Here is a 26,582-nt window from a genome sequence, read left to right as displayed (position 1 = left end):
GATGCCACTCCTCATCATCACCATCTTTTTCATTTATCCAGTAGCCATTGCCAAATCTTCAAAACCAGCCTCACTTAAGTTGTCTCCATCAACAAGTTCTCCATCATCACCAGCCTCACTGAAATTGTTTGCAGCTTCCTCATTCACACCCTTTCCAGCTCCCTCATTCAAGCTCTCTCCAGCACCCTCGTTCATATGTTCGCCAGCGTCCTCATGCAAGTCTTCATCACCACCCTCATTCCGATTATTGTCAGATCCCTGATTTAAGTTGTCATCAACACCCTCATTCACATTCTATTCACTTCCATGATTAAAGTTCACATTGATATTGTCTTCAACATCAGCTTCATTACCATCATCAGCTGCAAATGTAGGCCTCTTTGCCCTTTTCTTTCTTGGTGTTGGCTTCCCACCAACAGACTTGACTCTCTTCTTCTTAGTCACACTACTTTGCTCAATGTGGCTCCTCAAATCAGCACTACCAGAACAGTCTGTAATTGAATTAGACCTAACTGAGTTTTGCACTTCATCAAAGATCTATAATAGGGGCATTAGCTGTGTCTTGCTGTCCTAAAGACAACCCTACCAATTCAATTGTCTCTACAATAGAGATGGCAATCGGTCGGTATGGTTCGGTTTTGACAAAAACCGAACCCGAACCAAATAGTATTTTTCAAAACCGAACCGAACTGAAAACTGAAATTCAAAAAACAAACCCGAACCACCGGTTTTCGGTTCGGTTCAAACCGAAATCCGAAAATTATATAAAAAATATTAAAATACTATTACGAGACACTATGTTCTATGATATAATTCACAAGTAGAACAATAATCTTAATGCTTGTTAAAGTTGAAATATATTAATGATTAATTGATAATTTGTTTAAGTGTATTTATAAATGATAAAAAAATTTACAGTCAAAGATATTATATATGATTAAACTAAAAACTGTGAATGGTACTCCAATACTCCAATATTATTGTGTACTCCATAGAATTTGACCTATATTATATAATAAATAGAATTATACTATCGGGTTCGATCGGGTTTCGGTTTGGTTCGGGTTTGGTCTGGTTTCGGATATTCGGGTTGGGTTTTGGTTCAGTTGGCATAAAAACCAAACCCGAACCAAATTCAATCGGTTTTTAAAAATAAAAACCAAACCCGTAACCATACCATAAAAATCGGGTTCGGTAAAAACCATTCGGATCGATTCACATGACAAAAATCAAAGTAATCTATTTTTTATTCAACTAGCTTGATATTGTGGTTCTCAAAGTGTCCACCATGATACATTTGTATAGTAAAAAAAGGAAAGGTACTCTGCCCAGCAAATAGCAAGCAAAAAGGGTTTTAAATTAGGGCAAACTAGGAAGCAAATAGGAGACATAAAAGGAGATTCAGGACCACATGAATAGTATTACACTCGAATAAGCACACATGGTCATACAGACAGACAAATTATCAAGATTTAGGGCACAACAAACTAACCTTTGTAATCTGGACATTCAGCATCACCATATTTGTGCATCTCCTTGCGGGGCCTCATGAACCACTCCATTTCTCTTTAGCACAAGATATCAATTTATAAATAATTTAGGTTTTTACCGAGTATTTAGGTTTTTACGAAGAGGGTTAGGGTATTCAGTAAAGTGGAGTCAAAAGAGGTGTGACATTTCGCGGGTTTAGCCATCGAGGATATATAAGGAGGGTTGCTTTGTCTGAAATACCCTATATTCATTTAATTTTATATGACTTAACGGCGATAGACTAACGGCACTTGATGGGTGCCACCCTTCTAAAATGTGGAGGTGAAGTACAGCCACATATTTGCTATTTTAAAAGTCCAGCCAGTTTTTTGTAACAACCTACATACTCTATCCACCACCCTGAATTTTATTCAATATATAATAAATAATTTCATTTATTTAAAGTAAAGATTTTATATGAATTAACAACTTTAACAATAATTCTTATTTTTGTTCCATATTAGTATTATGCATAATATTGATTTTAACTTTCAACGAAAAGGTAATTAAAATGTGAGAAACAATGTGCAAAAAAATAAGTTAGTGATTACCTATTTATGGAGAACGAAAAATGGATGATTATATTTAGGGAATGGATAGAACTATAAAGACTCTATAGAATGAATTTTTATGCATAATTCTCAAAATAATAATTTAGGACAAAATATAGTTAATGTGCTGAAAATGCTCTCTTATATTCTCATTGTAATACCCATTTACTTAATAACCCGCAACCATAATAACCCGCAACCAAACCCAACCCAATCACATAATTACCTCGACCCGACTTATTTTATCCCAATAAACCCATGTTTATATATCATTTGTACAAACTTAAATCTTTACAGACCCATATCATCTCGTAACTAAAATGATGAATATAGAATAAAAATGAAAAGGAGAACACGAAGAAGAATGATGATAAGCAAAGCAAAGATATTGAAATATAAATTTATTAAATCGATTACTTAATTTGTCATGTATTCTAATTAGGTTTACATATTCAATTGACTTTCTATATTTATGTAATTGGGGTTTAATTTTTTTTTCAAAGTTCGTGCATGTATATAGAAAGTAATCTTATGCATCAACAGTGTTATATGTAGGTCACTTGGTCCACATTCTTTGGTTCAGTTTCAGGGTGAATTAATTATAACTACACCAAGATGTTAATTTCAAAACTATGACGTCGAGGATGTGAAGGTACAGGTACAAGATGTTGCTATAGAGAGCATGACTTTCTTTATTGTAAAACCAGTAGTAGGTTAAACTGTTTGCTACTGAGTCTATTTGGCAACTGATTGATTTTGCTAAATTATCACAAATTTTGCCTGATTTTGTTAATATACTGTGAGAGAGCATAACAGAATATAAATATCATTATTCACTTGTCTTTTCTTTTTACTTTCCTCTATTTTTAAAACTTTTATCTAGCTACTTCCCTTCATTTTTAATAAAGAGTGTGGAACAGTGGAAGAGAGAGCCTTGCCGTTTTCTCATATTATTAGGTCACTCCATTCTTTTTTCGGAAAGTAGGTCATTACATTCTCTTTCTCAACCAAGACTGAACAATAACTTTTTATCCCAGTAGGGCAGTATTTCCATTAAAAATAAAAACTTTAAATTTACTCCACATTAAAATCACACTTTAAATTATGTGGGCGGCAGTGGTTTGGATCGATCTCACACAGTTTGGTATGAGTAAGAGGCTACGAGGGTATCTTTCTTTGGTGCTGAAAAGATATTATATATGTAGCAGTAGGACCACTACTGATCGGTACTGCTACAAAGATGAACCCTAGTAGCAGTGCAAGTTGTTGATGTTTCTTGGATCTGCTGACCGATTTAACCACTCATCGCCGATCCCCAGGACTGCTTTTATCTCTCCTTTCACTTTCGTATCGGAATTTACATATACGGCTTGATTCTTTGCTGTCACCGTCTCTTTTCTGCTGTATTCATTATTTCATTGTGATCTAGCCACCCTAGCTTTTCGACGTTATATTTTTATATGAAGTCTTTTTTTTTTTTTAGTCTTTTATAAAAAGCATGGTTTCATAATATTTTTTAAATTTTCTTTTTAAATAAAAATTTGACTTTTAAAGTTTTATTCAAAAAATACGATTAAGACATTCTAAAATTATAGTTTTTAAAAGTATCAAAATATGTGCAAACTGTAAATATAAACAACATGCTAGGACCGACGGAGTAAATACTTGTGTACAAAATATAAGGACACGTTCTGGGATAAGACGGCCAAAAGGAATCCGAGAATTTCATTTATATATATAAATATATAGAGTCCTACTCCAGTACAAATCAAATTAGCCTAAAAACTAAAAACCAGTTTCTGGTCAGTTTTTTATTACTATTTTTAATTACAGAAATCACTAATTTGTACATATCATATCACTAATTTAAATATAGCATATCTTGCGAATATATGCAACGTATATGACCATCATCTTCACCCGAATCGTAATAATGGACATCTTACCACCATTACCGGACGTTTCCATGACTTGTCACCATTGTCTACCATCACCAATAGTCGCATACACTTTACATCATAACTTACCAAAACTAACGAATATTTACCATCATCATGCAACTTCTCTTGCGGCTTGCTGCCAAGAACCTTCCTACGGATGAAATTGATCATCTATAATCGATTATCAATAGTTTAGATAAGTAGATATTCTCAATTTTAATATGAAAATCGCTGCTTATATACAGTATAAAAACAGTGATTAGTGCAGTATAAATTAGTGATACTCGTAGTTATAAATAGTGGTAGGGAAACTAGTTTTTAGTTTGTATTCGAGAGTTGGTTTGTATTTGATCACTTGCCTAAATATATATATGATCACTTATTTAAGTGGGATGACATATCAATATAGTTTGAAAAAAAAAATGTAATAAGATGTGCTAAACTTTAGAAGGAATTGAATTTTAAATATATTTTTTTTTGGCAGAAGAATTTTAAATAATTTAAAGTTTTAGTATAAATAAGAAAAGAGCGTCTAAGTCTTTGAACACCCGGTCCAGGTACCACACCATTTTTATTTATTACTCCCTCCGTCCCTCTCGGTTGTTTACATTCACTATTTGTACGTATTTTAAGACTCATGTGAAGTATAGTTCTATAATTTTCTTAAAATTTTAATTTTTTGAATAAAAGTTTAAACATCAAATTTTTATTGAGAAAAAAAAATTAAAAATATATTATGGAACTATACTTTAAATGAGTCTTAAAAACATGTCAAAAAATAACATAAAGAACTAAGAGAGACAGAAAAAATACAAGAGATTTTGTTTATTATTAATTTCTTAATACAGATTCCTTATAAGTCATGAAAATGGGTCATAGGATATGTCTATGGCATAAATGTTATGCCATAGGCATATCCTATTTTCTTAGTTATCTCCTATTTTTTTTTAAAATTCATACTAATAATTAATTACTTTTCCACAAGTAATTATCTTCTCTCTAAAACGTGGAAAGAATCTATTGTCACGGGAAATATCTCAGAAACGTGGAAAGAATCAACTGTCACTGAAAATATCTCTAAACGATATCTCTTAAATCATAAAAGATATTACAACTTGAAGATTATATCAAACTAAAATCTTTTAATTCAGCATTTAACATTAGGCCGCCTCTTTAATGAGCCTCTACTAATTTGAAGATATATGAAGACTTGAGGGCTCATCATTCTGCTAGGCCGCCTCATTAATGAGCCCCCACTACTTAGAAGATATATGAAGATTTAAGGGCTCATTCTCCAGCTAGGCTCTCAGGCCTCATCATCTATACTGCAAGTTGGCCTCATCGGAGGGGTCACCCATTTTTTTACTAAGTCCCTTGTGGGCTCTCACTATGGCTACGCACTCTATCTCGGGCTCCCTCGCCCCATAGAGGATGACGGGATCCCTCGCCCCATAAGAGGATGATCGGGCTCCCACGCCCCATAGAGGATGACGGGCTCCCTCGCCCCATATGACGGCGGCTTTCACGGTCCTACGAACCTGGGCCCTGATGGACCGGACTGACAACTAGCCCGTGCTAGGAAGTTTGGCCCGAAAGAAATACGTGGGTGCTTGAACCCCTATAAATAGGGTACGTAGGCCTCTTGTGGCGGATAACCTGATTCTTGCTGAGAAACGCCTGAGAACACTTTCTCTCAAGAATCAAACCACAAGATCAGCTACATCTTCCATCACTCTCCGTCCCATGTTCTTCGAATATTCTTCGTACAATCACATAAGTGCCCACATCTGTTGTTAACCAATTTCTCCCGTTAACAATTTGACGACCACAATGGGAGTTCAAAGCATCTTAGGGAGAAAGATGAGCCGTAGGGTGAACAGATCCAAGAGAGCAGGGAGGGCCTCTAGAGGCCCCGTGGAGGAAAGCAGTGCGGTCCCCCATACTGATAAGCCTGGAAGGGGACCCCTAAACACTCCTGATGACGAGACCCCTACATCTGATCCCATCATTAAATATTTGCAGGTTCTCTGGGGAGATGAAGACAATGATATCTAAGATGGCCAAGATTGAGAAGCAATCGACACTACAAGAAAAACAGGGATATACAATGGTTTTTCACCGTTGTCTGTCATCTCGGGATCCCGTTGAATATCGAGGCGATATCTGATAATGTATCAGACAACGGGAATTTAACTATTGTTGAACGATAACTACAACAACAGTTTTTTAACACTTGTTGAAGAGCTAGTGACACAATAGTTCTGAGAACTCAACCAAAGTTGTAAAGAATTACAAACAATAGTTTTTCAAAAAAAACCAATGTATGAAAGCATACCACACAACGGTATTGGCAAATTAGAATCATTGTTGAAAATCATATGAAACAACAATTTTAGGATACAAACCTGTTGTGTGAAAGAATACATAACAATAGTTTATGAACATATCAATTTAAGCACCATTTTAGGAAATAGTATATACAACAGTTTCTAGTTTTTGAATTGTTATCGTTCTTCATTTAGGACAATGGTTTTTTCATTTAGTTTTTACAAGTCATTGTCATATTTTCTTACACACAACACATTTAATCTCACATATAAAAACATCTAAAGTAAAAATATGCTCACAATATATTTGAAAAAATTTGTTCCAAAATCTTGGACAGTAAATGCAAAAAATATATATAAAACTATGACACTAACAAGAGTCACACACCCTCTATAGATTTCTCTCCCTAAACTTAACAGGCATTAAACACCTGCCTTTTGATCATTCCCCGCAAAAGATCCCTCCTTAAAATCGACACTGATGGCGTCCTTGGGTAAGGGTTGTGAAGGGAAAATTGCACTGCATACAAGATGTTGAAAAACTGTCAGGATGCCACTCACGAGGTTCAGCTTCTGGTACCTTTTGGTAAGCAATGTAGTTGATTCCATTAGGCTCTAGGAGTGGCGGTGTGCTAAGTATGTAAATTGAAGACTGCAAGAAGGTATATCCATTCTTCTCAGACCGAAGAAACTACACATCTGAATTGGGTGATTGCTGATCCCTACAGCTGATCATCTGTTGCTTCTTCGTCGTCATTCCTTACTACAAGAAAGATTATATGTTTCTTCTTCGTCGTAATCCCAGAGATTCTGCATGAAACAATACATGATACTTCGGCAAAGATGAAGCACAACTAGCAAACATGAATAAACTAACAATCCTTGGATAAATCAAGTAAAAAAGTTTTATCCAGAACAAATACACTTATAGTTCACCAAAGGCACATGGAGATGCATTTTCAAAATCAACCTTAATACTGCCAGCATTGAGCATTCATAAACATAATTAGTTTATAAGAGTCTAAATGTAAAATTTAAATAGGAACAATGGCAACTCAAGAACCCGACAAATTCCTACTATTGCTACATTGGAGCAGGATAAGAAGACATTCACAAAATAACTAACTTATTAAAATGCCAAATACATCAGTTAGATACATATACTAGACGGACTGATAATAAGCCATGTATGCACATCTATCAAAAATATTACTAAACTAGCCACCTTTTTAGATTACAAACCTAATGTTAATAATCCTGCACTTCATCATCTGAACTGAAATTTTTTTAACAGTGGCATAGCTTATCGGAAACAGCAAAATCCAAGACACTCATATGTAAAAAAAGTAGAATAATCCTAAAAAGTAACCCAAACTGCCAGAGTCTCGGTTCTTTATCCAGCTTCTATATCCTCAAAGACTCGCTTTCATTTACTAGCTATCTGATAGATAACCACAATGGTCGAAATCTAATAATAATCAAATCTTTAAGGACATGAAGACCAATTTAGCAAAAATAAAATATAATGTGATCTGCTAAGATTAGTTTTTTTTCTGACAAGAACATATCACTTTGTAATGGGATTTTAAGAAGTACCCAGTAAATTCATAGCAGCACAAAGGGTGTCTGCGGTGGCAATTGGTGAAGAGCAAACCAACATAGAAGCTTCCGAGACAAAGCAAGAGAGTCTTAACTCAGAGTAATAACACTAGTGCTTCTTGAACAACATGTTCTCTGTATCTCCGAAAGCCTAATGAAAACATTAAGATAGAATTTTTTTAATATATAAAAATTAACATAATAAAAAAAACTAAAGTGTTTGTGTGTTGCTACAGAGAAGATGAAAAGAGTGTCTGGCCCTAAACACAATCTCTTATCAAGAGTGCGTAACCAGCCTTTAAATCAACTTGTGAAAGAGCACAAAACCAGGTACGCCAACAACTGATGCCGATGCTTTTATAATTGAGGAGGCGAAATAAATCAAAAAATATAATAATTAGTCACAATAAATCCCAAAAACACAACAATAAAAAGCCCTTTCAAGAAATCACCATCTGAGCTTCGAATTAATACCACAGTCACAAAATCGAACTATAGTGTGATGAGAATATAAAATCAAAGACAGTGAAACTCAGCACATTTAGAAAGAAACAAGACAAGTGTATACCTTTAATCGAACAAATCTAGCTATGGTTTGTGTTTGTGAATCGAGCTTTTGAAGGAATCGACTTACTCATAGTGCTTATGACTTGAATTAGGACTTGAATTAGGATTGAGAGAGGGGAGAGGTTAGAGAAATGAACAAGTTTGAGGTGGATAAATTTAGGGTTCATAGAGAGAGACGGCGGAGGCAATATTGGGAGAGGGGGGAGGATTTTAGAATTTTATTAATGGGGAAGTGTGAGGTTGTGGGGGGAAATAGCAGAGAAAGAAGGGGGAAAGGAAAATTGGGTGAAGCCCGGGAATGAAAAAAGATGGATTTTAAAGTTTAAAAATGATAAATAATTAATTCTTTTATATATGTGTATCATTATATAATTATTTTACTTTCTACTATATTTTGGTGTAACATAATTAAAATCATTATAACTTATAGTCGGTATTCTTAAATCGTCGAAAGAAATATTATTAGATCAATTCATATATATATATATATATATATATATATATATATATATATATATAATTAACTAGTTTTTAACAATTTTACTATTTTATTTAAATAAAAAATTTCGAAGATCCATCCATACGAATATATGGTAATACCCACTTATTTTAGTCATGTAAAAAAATAACCAAAAAATTATAAATTTATCTTGTATTACTTTTTAATAAAAATCTAGTATAATTACTACACTCCAAAACGGGACTCGTGCCATATGAACTGAAATATTTTTTGAAATAAATTTTTCAACGATCCAACCGTAGAGATGTTAATACCCACTCATTTTAGTCATGTACAAAAATAATCAGAATATAAAAATTTTATCTTGTATGACTTTTTAATATATATCTGTAAAAATACTAGTCCCCAAAATAGGATTCGTACCAGATTAACTGAAATATTTTTTGAAATGAATTTTTCAACGATCCAACCGTATGGATGTTAATATCCACTTATATTAGCCATGTACAAAAATAATTAAAAAATAATAAATTTATCTTGTATTACTTTTTAATATATATCTAGTAAAAAGACTAGTCCCCAAAACAGGATTCGTACCACATTAACTGAAAATATTTTTTTAAATGATTTTTTCAACGATCCTACCGTACGGATGTTAGTATCTACTTATTTTAGTCATGTACAAAAATAATCAAAAAATAATAAATTTATCTTGTATGACTTTTTAATATATATCTAGTAAAATTACTAGTCCCCCAAAACATGATTCGTACCATTAACTGAAAATGTTTTTTCAAATAATTTTTCAAACGATCCAACCGTACGGATGTTAATATCCACTTATTTTAGTCTTGTACAAAAATAATCAAAAAATAATAAATTTATCTTGTATGACTTTTTAATATATATCTAGTAAAAATACTAGTCCCCAAAACAGGATCTGTATCACATTAACTGAAAATATTTTTTCAAATGAATTTTTCAACGACCCTACCGAATGTTAATATCCACTTATTTTAGTCATCTACAAAAATAATCAAAAAATAATAAATTTATCTTGTATGACTTTTTAATATATATCTAGTAAAAATACTAGTCCCCAGAATAGGAGTCGTACTAGATTAACTGAAAAAAAAAATTCAAATAATTTTTCCAACGATCCAACCGTACAGATGTTAATATCAACTTATTTTAGTCATGTACAAAAATAATCAAAAAATAATAAATTTATCTTGTATTACTTTTTAATATATATCTAGTAAAAATACTAGTCCCCAAAAAACATGATTAACTGAAATATTGTTTGAAATAAATTTTTCAACGATCCAATCATTATCGATGTTAATATCCACTTATTTTAGTAATATAAAAAAATAATCAAAAAATAATAAATTTAGAAATTTATCTTGTACGAATTTTTAATAAAATGCTGGTAAAATTACTAGTCCGTAAAATAGGACTCGTGTCGGATTCGTTGAATTATTTTGATAAAAATCCGTTGTTCGATTAATGAACCTTCTAGAATAAGGTCTAAAGACATAAGTTATTTTATTAATGATTGCTGTGTCCTCTTTCCGAAAGTTCTAGAACAAGGCTTTTAGACAACGATTTTCTATGAGAAAATATTGTCTGAGAAAATCTGTGACAACATTTCTTTTGACAAAAACCATTGTGTAAGCGTATCAACGTTTTTTAATCTGACGACTAATTTTAAATCTCCTTTCAATCAATGGCTCTCATTGCGCCATCTCAGCAATCCAAGTGACAATCTTATGACTAATCATATGGTGCCACCTCATCATGTGTGTCCATTGAAATTCTAAAAGAGTTATTTCAGACAACGGTTTCATCCCGTTGTGTGATATTGTATAGGACAATACATTCGAAAAACCATTGTACAAACTTTCTAAGTTGCACAACACAGTTTCAAAAAGGCTTGTCTAATTCATTAATTAGACAATTGTTTTGAAACAGTTGTAGTGATGTTTATTAGACAATGTTATTTTTTTAAATGAAATGTAACCGTTGTTTGAATTACACAACATTGCGTTAAAAACCATTGTCTTAACCATCTAGATTCACAACGGTTACTGGACCATTGTGTCAACAATGTCACACAACACTTTCAAAAATAAAGCTTGTCTGTCAAGTTTTGAAGATGACCACATAGACAATAGTTTGCATAACCAATGTCTGTTCCGCTCTCAGACAACGGTATGTTAAGGAAAAATATTTCACCGTTGTATTTCGGATTGGCACAACGGAATTTTTCCAAACCGCTGTGTAATGTGTGTTGTCTGAGGCTGTTTTTCTTGTAGTGCGAGCAAGAAGACTATAGGCTACAAGAAGACTAGTCGCTTCTTAAAAGGCAGGATAGCCTCAAAAATGACCGCCAATAACATGGAGAATGATTTTGAACGAGAGCCCGAGGATGAGAGGAAACTTAAAACGGACGAGGTGCCCCCAAGTCAAGTGAGGGGTGCCCCTGAACCTTCTCTCTGCGGCCCTACTCAATCTGAATATTTGACCACAAGTGTACTTGATCGTATTGGATAAAAATTAATTGATCGTGATTTGAGACTCAACCTAGAGAGGCTAAGCAAGCAACAAGGAGGAAAGGGAGCGCCAGTGCAGAGAGGAGTGACCCTCCTCTCATTATGACGAGAGAAAGCGGTCTCACCACTTGAGGTCATGACGGGAGAGATCCCCTCCTTATCATTTCCGCCAACAATCTGGGTTGTGAAACAATGAGGATGAGGGGTAATCTAGGATTCAAGGTAGCAGGAGAAATGATCCTCACCCTTCTCTCCATGACGATAATTATAAGCGTGGTCCCCTTAATGACGACGATCGTTTGGTGAATGACTTGAGGAGGATGCTGGTATAAATGGAAGAAGAAAAGAGGTTCCCTCCAACCATTGCACCACGTTCCCCCTCATCTCGGACCATCTTAAAGTCGCCTCCTCCTGTCAACATAAGCCACCATCCAGGGCTCACTTTTGATGGGGTTGATAGCGCCTCAAAGCTGGCGCGGGAGAGCCCAAGTGCCCCGAGCTAGTGTTGGAGATGCGAAGTGCCCATGCATAGCGTGCATGGGAGAGCCCAAGTGACCCAATCTAGAGGCCAAACAATTTGTAAGGAGAGAAAAAATTTGCAAAAACTTTGTAAGTTTGTATCAAAACCTTCCCCATATTAGAAATTAGTTGTGATCAAGTATATTAGGTGTTATGACCAAATCTGGTTGTTGCCTTAAGACAGAAGGCGCGCCTCTTCCGGGTCTGTCCCGAAGGGCGCGGCCCTTGGCAGAGGTCTTTGGCTACATCATTTTTGGGCTAAGCACATGCTTTAGCTAGGTTGCAAGGACGCGTCCTCCGCGTCGGAAGGAGGGATGCGTCCTCCAGGTCACACGTGTCCTATGAAGAGGACGCGTCCTCCGAGTCACAAGGAGGGACGCGACTCTGAAGGATGCTGAAAGGAGGACGCGACCGACCCTTGAAGCCTCCAATCTGAACGGAAGGACGCAGCCCTCCGTGACGTGACTGATCCGTCGATGTTGCGTGTCCTATGAAGAGGACGCGTCCTCCGAGTCACAAGGAGGGGCGCCTTACTTGAGAATGTTGATGGAGAGACGCGACCGACCTCCGTCCACCCATGTCGTGTAATCTGTGGAGGCGGGCGCGCCCTCTTCGGAGGTGACCAAGGGCGCGCCTTTAACGGGGTGTCCCCGCCTCCCCGGGGGCGCGACCTCATGTTAAAGAAGGACATGTCTGATGTGTTGTTGGAGTGGTCGATGGGACAAGACGGCGAAGGCAAGGGCGCGCCCTCACGGGTCGCTCCCACGTGTAAATATATTGAGTGAGAGGATGAGTGAGTCTCAGTGACGACCCTTCCGAGGGATACGAAGACTTACCCTTCCGAGGGAGACGAAGACCACCCCTCCGGGGATAGGAAGACCTACCCCTCCGGGGGATATGACGACCCCTCCGGGGGATACGACGACCCTTCCGAGGGATATGATCAAGACTAGTTACCAGGCTCATCTGGTAGTTATCAGGCTCATCTGATAGTTCCCGGGCTCATCCGGGCATGATCTACAATCCTCAATCCTGCTATCTGCCGAGTTAACCCTCGTGTGGGGGCTTGAGGTGGTCATGGCTCTTGAAGGCCCTCCGGGGTAGCGTGAAGGCCGATCATATGTCGGGATCCTGTATTCTGGTGAGTTAGCCCTCATCGGGGGATTGTGACGATCGTGTAATTTGGCTCCTTGTTTACCTTGCTTGATGATGAAGACCTCACCGGGAGGTGAGGACGCGTCCCTACACCTCAGGAAGCGGTCATAGCTCTCCCAGATGACTTCTCCATAAGGGTCGTGGTAGATGCTATCTCTCGTAGTGGAGATATTGTCGAATCCGTGATCTACTTGGAGTAGGAATCTGAGGTAGTCAGCCTTAAGACTAATTCTAACTGGAGTGGGACTCTGAAGGCGTTGGACGTCTAAGAGATAAGTCACCACCCCAGGGTTGGTCTTATCCCCAAGAGGCCTAGTCCTGATCAAACTAGGAGTCTTGGTTCAATAGAACTACGTACGGCTTGATCCCCTATAAATATAGGGGTACGTAGGCACATTGGGGGATCATGAGTTGAGAGCACGTGAGACCAACTCAAAACCCTAATCTCAGCCATCCCCTAAAACACACAACCACCGCACTGCGGTGACCAAAACCACCGTCGTAGATCTTGATTCCGGCGATGAACCTCATCTTTGTTGATTACAAAATTCCTCCGTCAACATTAGGCAGTGGCTTGGGTCCGAAGGATAGGGTCAATGTGAAAACTTCGAAGTACTTAGATTGTGACTAGGTACTTGTACTTGACACGCGTATAATTAAAACACAATATCAAAAGATTTGATGTCCAAAGAGTTAATATAAATTGATAACAACATATTGTGATGAGTAATGCTACGACGTCCACACAGGAATATGTCATTCATTTTATATTAATCTGTATTAACTTGTTTTTTCTTTTAGTTTTGTATTATGCTCTCCTTTTTAAGCTTTGAGTACGTATTCAAGTCTACCCCCTACCACTACTATTTATTATACGTATATATAGGTTAATATATTTTTCTTCTATTATCCAATATAATATAGAGTTAAGTTCTATGGAGTACAAAAAAAATTGGAGTATTGGAATACAAAGTTGGATAAAATGTAATCTAGTCATCTAAATTTCAATTTTTTTGTCCAATAATATTTGTAAATATTTGACAACCTGCATCGTAATCAAATGGTAGAATAATTACTTTTATAAATCATAGGAGTCTATATTCAATATAACTAATAAGCAGAACAATAATCTTAAAACTTGTTAAAGTTGAAAGATATTAGTGATTAATCGACAATTATGTGCAAGACAACTTATAAATGATAGATTATATCAAAATTTGGATAATCAAAGATATTATATAGGATCAATCTAAAAAATTATGATTTGTACTCCAATACTCCAATGTTTTTGTGTACTCCATAGAAATTAACTCATCCAATATATATATTTATTATAATATGTATTATCATCTTTATAATTTAACATTTGTTTTTAAAAGTTTCACATATATATTTTTATCTATATAATGACATTTATTGTTTTACAATTAAGATATTGAATATTATAAATTTTAAATTTTAAACATCAATTGTTTATCAAAACAAATTTTGTTTTATTATACATCATAAATATTGATAAGTTTACAAATTCCATAACAAATAATATTTGTAATTTTTGTTTAAATAGTACAAAATTATTTTATTTACAATAAATTTGTTGTTAAAATTGATCATGAAATAACATAGATATTTGAAATTTTTCGAGATATGATGAAATGAACTAATTTCGTACGATATATATAATAAAAATATTAGCTAATTGAGAGGAATACAATACTTTAATATAAAATAATTACAAATATGTATGTTTAAATATAAATATATTTACTATATAATGTAAATAACTAGTTTATTTCATATTTCAAAACAATTCAAATACTATGACACTATATTTGTGTATATCTTTATAATCATAGATTCACCGAAAAAGATATAATCATCTTCAGAGCTTATTTCCCCGTTAGAAATCTCTTCAATGGTAACGTATACTACGACCTCTTCGCCCTCAATATTCACATCAACAATCAGGCTTTCGATCCTGATTTATTTAATCAATTAAAAGAAGCAACTTGTTTTTTCAAAGATTGATTTAAGATCAGGATATCACCTCAAGATATACCTTCGCATTTGATATGGTCATTATGAAAATATGAAATCACAGTATTTGAACTTTTTTTGATATATGAAATAAACTAGTTTCTTACAATATATAGTATATATATATATATATAAACATTTTTATTTGTATTTATTTTATATCGACATATTGTATTCCTCTCAATTAGCTAATAACTTTATCATATATAGTACGAAACTAGTTTAATATTACAAGAATAAAAGGTCAATTATAAAGATTTCAACTATAATATAATAATATGAGTAAAATTCAAAATTGTGGTCAAAGTTTACGCCGATTTTTAAAAAGTTGGTTAAAATTTTAAATTCTCAAAAGGATGGCCAAATTTTGGCTCCGCTTTTTAAACTCTAGCCAATGTTTTGAAAATCGATCTAAATTTTGGTCACAATTCTGAAGTTTACTCTTATAATATATAGTTGATAATAGCAGTAAAAGAAAAATATTAACCCATTTATTTAAAAAAGTATTAAAAATATAAAAAAAGTATTAAAAATATAATGTATGTGTATAATAAAAAGTAGGTGTAAACTTGAAGACTCAAAACCACAGAGAAAGCATAACAGACTACAAGCTAGAAGAAAAGAACGTAATACAGACGGAGTGGAATCCATGTCAATGTCAATGTCATTATAATGTCATCATGTACATATTTTTGTATATCTTTTTCGGTGAATCTAGTATTACTCTACTGTAATAGCAGATTATGCATGCATGACTTTTATTTTAAAAAAACTGAATAAAACCGATCAGTAAGAAAAAAGTGTCGGGATAAAACTGACCGTCACCAATCGGTCAGTTTTAACAAGAACGACATCGTTCTGTCTTGCTGTCAAGACTTCGACTTAATTTAACCGACCAAAATGAACTTGGTCGGTTTTAGAGCTGACGTGTTCGAATCATAATCGACCAATTTTTCGATCGATTAAGTGTTTGTATATTTGTAGTCAATTTTCTAATAATTTGTTAGTCAAAACGATGTCATTTTATTTCTGAAGACAAAATTGACGGGCCTTCGGTCGGTTTTAACCCTATTTATATTTTTAAATATGTTTATATATTTGGAAAATGGATAGAATATACCCGACCAGCACGATTAAACCACTACTCACGATCAAACTTTTTCACCAACCGAGGGACAGTCGGTTTTAACACGACAAAACCCATCTTCTCCTGTCCTAAACCCGACCAGCTTCGTTGAACCGACCACGGCCGGTCGGTCGATTATGCTCAGAAAACTTTAGACCATTTTTGGTCAAACATTTTAACCAACCGATGGTGGTCCGTTATATATACACACATGACCCTTGCGTCCATGTGGCACCTGCTCGAAATGTAGAGTCCGAATCAGCGAGTTTTTGCAACTGCAAAAACCGACCACCTATATGATCGGCTTTATACGTTAAACACAACCAATGTGTCAAAACCGACCAGGTTAAAATCGACCACCGTGTAGTTGGTCGGTTCTAGGTCTAAAACTAACCGTTATTGGACGTAACCGACCATATATGACGGTCGGTTTTGTCCTGTTTTTTTAGTGTTCTATGTACACCGCAAAAGAGTCTGCCGTTCCGGGCCGAGAATAATATAAGGTTAATTGCAATTGGGCCCATCAGAACGAATAGAAAACAACAGTTTTAGACAAAAATCTAGGACAACAATGTCAGAAATGATTCAGTTTAGGAAACTAGATGTAGGCTATGAATATAATATGGAAGGAGGTATATACTGTAATTAAGTTCACAACTTACATGTTTGAATTCGCGCGCCCTCTGCATAACTAGGCTAGTTCGTATAGTCATACAATGTAGAAGTGTCTTCTGTATACTTCACACCAATGCAGCAAAGTGTCTTCTGGATGCACACACTCACACACACAAAATAAAAATAAAAAAAAACAGAAACACTCATACAGATATTATGTAGGAAGGTATATAGTGTCTATCCGGTGTTGATCGAGAGGCGATCATCCACAGTTCGAAGAATGTATGTAGCAGTAATATAGAATTACTCATAATAGCTACATGTAGTTTTAAGAAACAATTTAGTATAAGCAGTGTGCACCTTACTTGGCTGTATCGTCATTGTTTTGCGAATTCTCCTTTGTATTAATATTGAAAGGATTGATGAATCGAAAAGGTGACACAACAGAACTAGGGGCAATATTCTGTGTACCTGAGCTAAGGAACGGGAAGTGGTTAGCATGTCTCGGATCATTCTCCATCGAAGAAGTACTTGTGAAAGAAGGATACTGAGGGGAGAATAGTGGCGTTGGCGGTGGATAGAAGATAAGTTGAGATGGAGTTGGATGAGCCACAGGAGGTAATGAACCTGAAGGAGTGGAGCCTTGGGAATGAACTTGTGAAGGAAACACTTGAGTTCCGAATTGGGATAGAGATAAACTTGGAGGCTCCCAATTGTACGCCGCCATGGTGTTGCTTATGAGGCTCGGAAAGGGAAATTGATTGACCAATGGGAGAAAATTTTGAGCTGAAAGTTGTGGGTTGTAGCTTACACTATTATGACCACCTTCAGTTTCTTGCATGTTTGCTGGAACATTCCACTTGTTGATATTTTCTCCTTCAATCTCTTTGTTTTTTGCTCTTGAATCAGTATCCAAATTAGGCCAGTATTTCGACTTTCTTGTGGTATTGCTTTGACCATCCTCATTACTGTCATTGATTCTGAGTTCTTCTTTGCCAAATACTTGATTTCCCCCATCTTTCACGAATTCTGAATTCGTACTAAAAAAGGGAGAGAGAGAAGACGGAGGGATACTATTGATCAGCTCGTGATGAGGAGCTAGGGTTTGCTGATAGAACTGAGTAAAGTCTCCCGGTGGCATCTGAAGTGGTGGAAGTTTGTCAATATCATCTTTCGTGACATCAAGAAGCCAATCGACAACTTTGCTTGGTTGATTGAGTCCGAGCCTGTCTTGTAGATCATACAGCTGAATTGCAGAAGGCACTGAAAGTCTAATCCTTCTGTCTCTTAGACCCCTTATGGTGCACACTTTGCTATGCCTGTCTTTCCCTCCAAAAGAACGTGAAACACGTACGATTCTTGGATTTTTAAATCCAGCCCACTGCCTTGAACTAGATGTGATAGTGGTACTCGATGATTTGATGTCATTGGTTTCAGCTTCTTCTTGCTTGGCTCGCACATTTTTTCCCCTTGAACTGTTTATCATCTTCCTTATCACACCATTGATTTATTAGCTGCAATAAACTAATAAACCCAACATCAATTTCCTACTAACAAATTTCAGAAATATTCTAGGTTCTGATTTTAAATAAATATATAGATCAAAGACTCTAAATGACCAAATAAATGTAAATCCTTATTCTAAAGATGATTACTTCATTTTGGAGACTTTGCTGAAGAAAATTACTCTTCAATTTTTTAAAGCTATATGTATATGTTATAAGGTTACCCAAGAAATTATGAATGTGATCCACAATTAAGAATCCATAGAGGCATCAGATCAAATTTATTATGTAATCATTTTTATCCCCAACCCTTTTTCGCAATTGGATAAGAAAAAAGTGACGACGTTTAGGAATATTAGGCACCAAAGATCGATACTGAAGATGTACTGACCATGCTTATGCAGCAACAAAATGAAATTGACCAAGTTTAAGAGGATGAAAAATGTATGGATAATATGTATCTGCAATTGCTAAACGCTTATCGTCAAAAAGAAAGTAAGGCAACTCACAGTAGACATAAACTTCATGTATGAATTCGGCTTCAGCTGACCCTAATTGATATCTAATCAAGAAGCAGTACTTTAGGTCTCTGGCCTGAGGATCTGTAGATCGATAACGCAAGTCTTCTGTAAGTTAACTCTGGAAACCACTGAGTTAGCTAGGAGAAGAGTTTGATAGTGAAATATATCTGATATATATTATTGGTATTGTATGAGTAAATAGTCCAAAAATTAAAAGATGGTAGAATCTTACTCTGCCCTGTTGCACGCGAAAGGAAAAGAAAAAGGAATGGCATCTTTGCAACCATGTGGCATCTTTATTATCGACAGGTTATGTGGTAGATATTACAGATATTTATCATAAACGCATTCAAATATATATATGTATCAGTATATCACATTACACAGAATAATCTCCATCTTGATCAGTGATTAAGTACTCGATCACTTCCAATCTACATTATGCACTTTAATTACAGACATTTGCCCTTAACCAGATTACATATACTTAAGTAGGAGAAAGATAAATTCAGGGGGACCATCCTATATAAATATTACAAAAAGAATTGAAAGCTTAATGCTTTAATATCGACAACAACATATAAGTAGCTTTATGGATAATTAACCAAGCTTCAATTCTCAGTTTAACAGTATTGTGCCCTTATATAAGACAGATTCACTGTAGTAAACTGCAGTGATTTGATCTGTCATTTTTAAGGCTAGGCGGTTAATTCAATTAAGGTCCATGAAAGGTTTAATAATTTTGAAATGATCATCAAATTTACAAGATAGGAAGATTAATTGATTGGATAAGTTGAAGTACATATGTGGCTCCCAACAAGTTGTGGTGTCATCAGTAATACATTGAAGCTCCTTATTGTGCAGCAGCTGGATGATATTATAATTGTCTGCATGCTGCAGCTAACTTGTAGATGATGGACCAGTTTTTTAGGTTCTTAAAAGCATTTCACATACTAGTACTAATCAGAGGACCACCACTATATGGCAGTGAGATTTTCAAATCCCAGGACTACTGGAAATCTACCATTATATAGAAATTGAAGTCATATATAGCGATAATTTCCAATTTTTAATTGTTTTTGTTAATTCATAATTCAGAACCAGTACATATGCAGTCATTTCCTCTTCCTTCTTTTCTTTCAAGCTAATTCATAGCAGCAATTTCTCTGTTCTCCTATGAAGATTCGGATTACCTAGAATTCATGGCAGCAATTTCAATCTCTTTTATATACATAATTCATGTTATGTATTTGCAATTATTCATAGATAAACTATGGATTATCTGTTTATATATGTAGGTCCGCTCTGAAAGAGAGTGAATTCTTGATTTAAGACTGTCCATTTCTTCCCTTAAATAAAATGTGAGTTGACAGAAAAGCATGCGCAGGTGGAAGCAACGGAGGATATATATAAAAGATGATGCATGTAGAGATAGGGTTATGCAAGCCCACATGTTTAGTGTAATTGAAAGATAATAGTACTCTGGAATAAGGGATGGAAATGAACTTTATTTATATTCATATACATTTAAGTACTCAACAACTGTGTACAAATTAACTATAGGCGGAACAAAAGGGGTTAACCAAGCTAAAGCTCGGCCTAAACCTAATTATATTGTAGTAGAGTTTTTTTATTTATGAATCCTGAATTGTAGCTAAAAATCATTAGAATTTATGTTTTAAGCCTCGGCTAACATTCAAAAGTTAGACATAATTCATTTGAACCTGACTATTTCAGAATTCTGGTTCCGCCACTTTGTATAGAACTGCTGTTAGTTATAAAGCGTAGCTAGATTCTTTTTGACTAATTAAATATTGAATGGGAGTAATCAAATAGAGTATTAGGGTTACAACCAAAAAGATGAGATTCAGCATTTCAATAGTTACCGAAAGGTCTTGTGCTGTGCCTGCAGCTTTCATGGGGAGCTGCAGTTGCAGTAGTAAAAGCTGATCACTATTGTTTTATCGTTATCATGTCAATCTTTCTTCAAACAATTCAGTACTAGTATAGGAAAATTGTATGTAAAAATTACAGATCTTAGACTGCTACTTTTGCGACAATTTATTTTCTCTTTGGCCTTCTTCCTCTTCAACTGGTTGTGGCCTCAAATCCAGCACCTATATCACTCAAGTAGCTAGGAGTCTAAATATAATTCTGAGTCCGGTTTGAATTCTATCAGAGCTCGATTCGACTAAAAAGTTTCAGGATCCAAGTTGAGCTCGAGTTCAGCCACTATCTAGCTATATTTTAAACTCAAATTCTGTTTAATTGAAGTTTGAAAATATTGAGTTTGGCTCGAAAGCTCAAGCCGGATGAAATATTAACAAAAACTTGAATTTAATTACGCAACAAAATGATTTTCGACCTATATAAAAGAATAAATATAGCTTATAAAATTAGAAAAATGAATCTGGCTCAAAGCCCCTCTAGCTTATAACCGAGTGAAATGATCGAGCTCGATTTGATTATTCTCGAGTTGAATTCATGCATGTACTTCACTACTTGAACTCGACTGCTTACAAATAAATTGACTCATCTGAACCATCAAAGCGTGTCTAAGCATGTTTAACAATTGAGATAGAACCACTGAGAGTGACATCCTGCAGGGAATTTTCAACAGCTATTCCAAATTTGAGGAATAAATATAAACAACTATACTTCTGTATACAAATTCAACACACATTTTATTCTTTCCCTTACACAAGATGCCCCTAGCCTTGCCTAATTAAAGATGTGCTATGGTTGATACTGATAGGGCAAGAGTCCTAATTTTATGGCAATCGACGAATACTATACCTACTCCCATATTGATCCATCACATATGTAGTCATATCGTCTGAAATGAGATGGTGGTCCAGCGGCAGGAACTCTAGTACATAGCTAGCGAATCTAGTGTGGACGACACTCCCTTCTTTATATAATGATACCCTCAAGGACTATAAAATTGAGACAGGATCGATTGGGAAACTTGTGATCTAAGTCAAGTTCATATCCTCAGATCTCTTCAAAAGCTCCCAATTTCCTGAACTGTTCTACAAGTAACTATATATTGTGAATTACTCTAATTATTCGTCGACAATTTAACTGGCGGATCACTTGAACCCTAATCGGATCTGCAGGTCTGGAACGTATACCTCTACATCTTGTTTTGATCGGATATATTGGTACTTTCACAAACCAGCTCTTCTATCAGAGTCGTCCCTTCGACATCTCTGATACTAATTCGGTAATAAGTCCTCTAACCGGATTATTTAGCAAGTCACTATACATGAGTCTGCAGAGACGACTGGTCCAATTAATATATGAGTAAACCTTAATTAACAAGCCTTGATTAATTGTTTGCTAGCTAGTTAGTTAATTAGCTCGGGATATATAGAAGATATTTATGAGCACTGAAATTCTCAAGTACTAATTATATTTTGTAGATATATGATGAGCTTTCTATATCTTATATTGAAGTCACCTAACTATATAGTGAAGTATTATGGGTCTCAGATATGTGGTTTATTAATTTTATGCATCAGCTTAAACCATTCTTATAGATGTTTGCAGTTCATTAAAATTAATTAGTTTTTATATGTTTGCAAACCCTAATTGCAGATGGCGGTTATACATCACTATAATGAATTTCAGGCATAATTAGCTAGCTAGGTAGCTAGGATAAGATTATCTTTGCCTTATGTACGTCGTTTCATATGTATTTTCTGATTAGGTTTGCTTGGTGACCTTATGTTTCTTGAATCTCCTGTACTTATCGATCGATTTCACTCGTTTCAAATATATTGCGTAGCTAGAAGGATTTGTTAATAATTAGATGTTCTTCCGGCGGGAAATATAATGATCACGAGATGGGCCTACTCAGGGTCTAAGTGGGGTTTAATAGAATCGGAGTGAGATTTAATGGGGCCGTTATGAGGCCAATTAAGTATGTGTGCCGAGCCTTGTCGAGGCTCTGATGGGTCCGGGATGGATTGAATGTGCATGGCAAAGGATGGACCAAGGGTGACGGCATACAAAGGATGGTCGATGTGGTTCGGGGTGGATTGAATGTGACAGAAGATGGACCGTGGGTGATGACATATAAAAGATGGTTGATGTGGTTTAAGTATAGTTTCTCTTTTGTTTTGTAGTTTAATTTATATTTTAGTAATTTGTTTTCGAGAAAGTGCGTTTATATATAGTTAGAATTAGAGGCCTATTTATGAAAAATAAAATTTGCTAAACTCTTTTTCAACCAAACTTCACTATTTTATGCCAATGTGCATGGGAAACACTTAATTAGTACTCTTTTCATTTTATTTGAGTGGTTTTTTTAACTGACAAAGAAAAGTGATTTTGAATATAAAATGTGTTTGAGTGAAGTGACAATTCAGAGTACTTTTATAAATACGTATAAAAATTTAATTTTGGTCCTCCAGAATTTTCGCCATTTATCACATCGTTCTAAATAAAACTGAAGGATGGCCAAATTGTTCATAAATTTGCCAGTGATTGAGATATTGACAAGTATTTTCAGATAAAAACCGGTTCTGTCGAATGGAGGATTTAGGGAGCAGGATTGCATATTCCGGTTCCCACATATAATATGTTGATATGAAGAAATAAAATGAAAAGAAATACATAGACGCGTAGGTAATGAAGTCGCACCTGAGCACCTCCCTAAGTTAGACAGCAGTAGCACAGAGCATCTTGGTGAATTATTGTAAGTACTAGCAGTGCAGTACATCGTCATTAGAATGCAGCACGTCTGCAATTTTCTCATGCATGCATGTCTGTCTTCATTAGAGCATGCAGATGATGCATAGACCTCATCATCACCCGAAAGCGACTTCACAAGAAAATGTATTCATCAATGGATGCTTCCGGACACGCACCATGCGAGCCATAACTAGGGGTATATATATAATCGAGCTGAGTCGAGTCGAACATGGTCAGGCTTGGCTCGAACTCCATTAAAAAGTTTATGAGATTTGGATTGAGTCAGGAGATATTCACAAAAACTCGAAATATGATCGGTTCGACTCAAATTCGATTCGACTAAATATATAAAATATATAATGAAAAATTGATTAAATATTTTTATAAAAATATATTTATAATAAAAAATTAAATTTCATGAATTTTACGAGCCGAACAATTTGATGCTCGAGTTCTAACTTGGTAAAATATTCAAATTTTGATAAATAATTTAACAGTTCGGTTTCGATCCGGTTTAAAACCGAACAATTGGCCACCTCTCGATGCAAACACAAACTTGTCTATAAGTTGAGTTGAACAAATCTCAAGATCTAGCTCATTGTCAAAAGATGCCAAATGGGCCATGGTTACACTGAGAAAGAATTTAAGAATTGATTGTGATAGTCAGCTCAGCTGTATCTATATAATTTTGGGGGCTACTATCTTAAATGGAGTACTAACAGTTTGCTAGCTAGCTAGCTGTATCCGTATGCAATAAATTTAATATTTACTAACACACTACTCACTCGTATGCATGCTAAACCTCACATTTAGTGTAAGATTGCGTATTTTTATTAGCATGGCTTTTTTTTTTTATAGCTCATCTATCACTGTTTTGTCTTTATTCACAGGGTCTTTAATTTTTAGAGGAAACTTCAAAGTTGCTGTCAGAGTTTACACTGATTTTCATAAAATTAATCAGAGTTCTAAATTTTTAAAAAAGTGATCAGACTTTGACTCTAATTTTTAAAAGTGTGGCTCCCGTTAAATGTCACTAATGGGAGTAACGAACCGAGGGTAAAAATGAGTTTCAAATTCTCAAAAAAGTGACCAAACTTTGGCTCCGTTATTCAAAAATGTGGCTCCCGTTAAGTGACATTTAACGGGAGCCACACTTTTGAAAAGCGAAACCAAAATTTGGTCACCTTTTTTAGAATTTGGAACTCTGGCCAAATTTTCGAAAATCGGTATAAATTTCAACCACAATTATAAAGTTTACTCTAATTTTTAATATCTGCTCATGGGCACGCACTAATAATGAGATCAATCAAAATTCACAAACTAATTAAAAACTGATTGTTAGTATGTGTCATGGGCACACTAGAAAGCCCGTTATTCATACACGAACACATAATCAAACCGAAATTGAAGTGAGAAATTGAGATAATTAAGAAAACCAAATTGTAGGCAATATTTGCTGTATGTGAAAGAAACCTAGACAGGTCAGGTAATCAAAATCCATGAATCTGAGGAAAATGTCGGAAATTTACGACCAAACCTTTGTTGATCACTTTTGTATCATGTGAAATAATCAACTAATTATCTAAAATCTAAAATCTTAAACATAACCCTAAAATCATCACATATGTAATACTATTGCAGCAGAACGAAATGAGACAATATTTCAAGCAGCTTTGTCATAAACAAGAAATAGTTAAAAGTTGTCTGAAAAAGGTGAAAAGACGCTGTACTGTCTGGAATCTCTGGACCATTCGTTCATAAATAGGAATATTGATTGTGCGTATATGAGTGATGAATATGGTGGCCTACGTCTAATTCTATTGATTTCATACACTAAAAAATTTTAAGTATAAAACCGACCGCAAAAAACGGTCGGTTAAGATAAAAAACGGTCGGTTTTACGTCTAAAACCGACCGACCGACCGAAATGGGTGGTCGGTTGTAACCTGGTCGGTTATGGCGAATTGGTCGGGTTTAAGGACTAAATCCGACCGTCACGTCGGTCGATTTTCCAGATTAAAGAAAGTCCCTGCTCTGGGTCTTACACTGCCATCTGGAGCCACGTGGACGCAACTGCCACGTGTTAATTTATAACCGACCACAATCGGTCGATTATAATGTTTGGCCAAAATGTTGTCAAATTTTCTGAAGACGTTATAACTGACCGACTATGGTCGGTTATAAGAGTTTGACAAAAAAAATCAAATTTCTTCAGGGCATTAAAACCGACCAAGGGCGGTCGGTTACAAGAGTTTGACAAAAAAAAGTCAAATTTTTTGAGGACATTATAATCGACCGATAGTGGTCGGTGTGATGTGGTCGGTTAACGAGTAGAACGCCTGCAGGGATTAAAACCGACCACATATAACCGACCGCCTCTACCACGTATAACCGACCGTCCTGGCCACATAACCGACCACTATTGCTGTTAAAAAAGCCTGGCCTTATAACGACCGATAGTGGTCGGTTATACATAACCGACCGGGTGATGTGGTCGGTTAACGAGCGGAACGGTTGCAGTAGTTAAAACCGACCACATATAACCGACCGCGTTTCCCACGTATAACCGACCGGCTCTGTTGAACTCGGTCGGTTTTCTGGCATTTTTAATGGTAACAGTGGTCGGTTATGTGTCTGGCGGTCGGTTTTATGAATTGTCTAATGGTAACAACGGTCGGTTTTGTCTATATTCGGTCGGTTTTCTGAGTTTTCTTTCAAAAAAAATGTATTTGCTGTTTCTATATATTGCCATTACCTGCTACCAACAACCAACAATCCCAATATCAATCCAAATTAACAAAAACCACCATATATAACAACAATAACAATTACCATAACAACTAACAATCCCAAACCATTATCTACACAAACGTCAAA

General features: G+C 35.4%; 1 protein-coding gene across 2 annotated transcripts; it reads right to left on the bottom strand.

Moving 5' to 3' along the window:
* Positions 1 to 16,984: 16,984 nt before the first annotated feature.
* On the bottom strand, positions 16,985 to 19,339 carry LOC108226512 (transcription factor TCP5). Of its 2 annotated transcripts, XM_017401478.2 has the most exons (3): positions 19,240 to 19,339; positions 18,996 to 19,088; positions 16,985 to 18,505 (listed from the first exon to the last, which is right to left on the bottom strand). In XM_017401478.2, the coding sequence occupies exon 3, from the start codon at positions 18,465 to 18,467 to the stop codon at positions 17,343 to 17,345; it is 1,125 nt and encodes a 374-aa protein (XP_017256967.1). In that variant the 5' UTR covers positions 18,468 to 18,505; positions 18,996 to 19,088; positions 19,240 to 19,339; the 3' UTR covers positions 16,985 to 17,342. The 2 variants fall into 2 exon arrangements, with proteins under 2 accessions (XP_017256967.1, XP_017256965.1); XM_017401476.2 differs by lacking the exon at positions 19,240 to 19,339 and having other exon boundaries at positions 16,985 to 18,495; positions 18,996 to 19,221.
* Positions 19,340 to 26,582: the final 7,243 nt, after the last annotated feature.

This window comes from Daucus carota, chromosome 6 (assembly GCF_001625215.2).
Source record: "Daucus carota subsp. sativus chromosome 6, DH1 v3.0, whole genome shotgun sequence".
NCBI classification, from domain to species: domain Eukaryota; kingdom Viridiplantae; phylum Streptophyta; class Magnoliopsida; order Apiales; family Apiaceae; genus Daucus; species Daucus carota.
The sequence above is the reverse complement of the archived record's forward strand: the minus strand, read 5'-3'. Positions and strand labels throughout refer to the sequence as shown.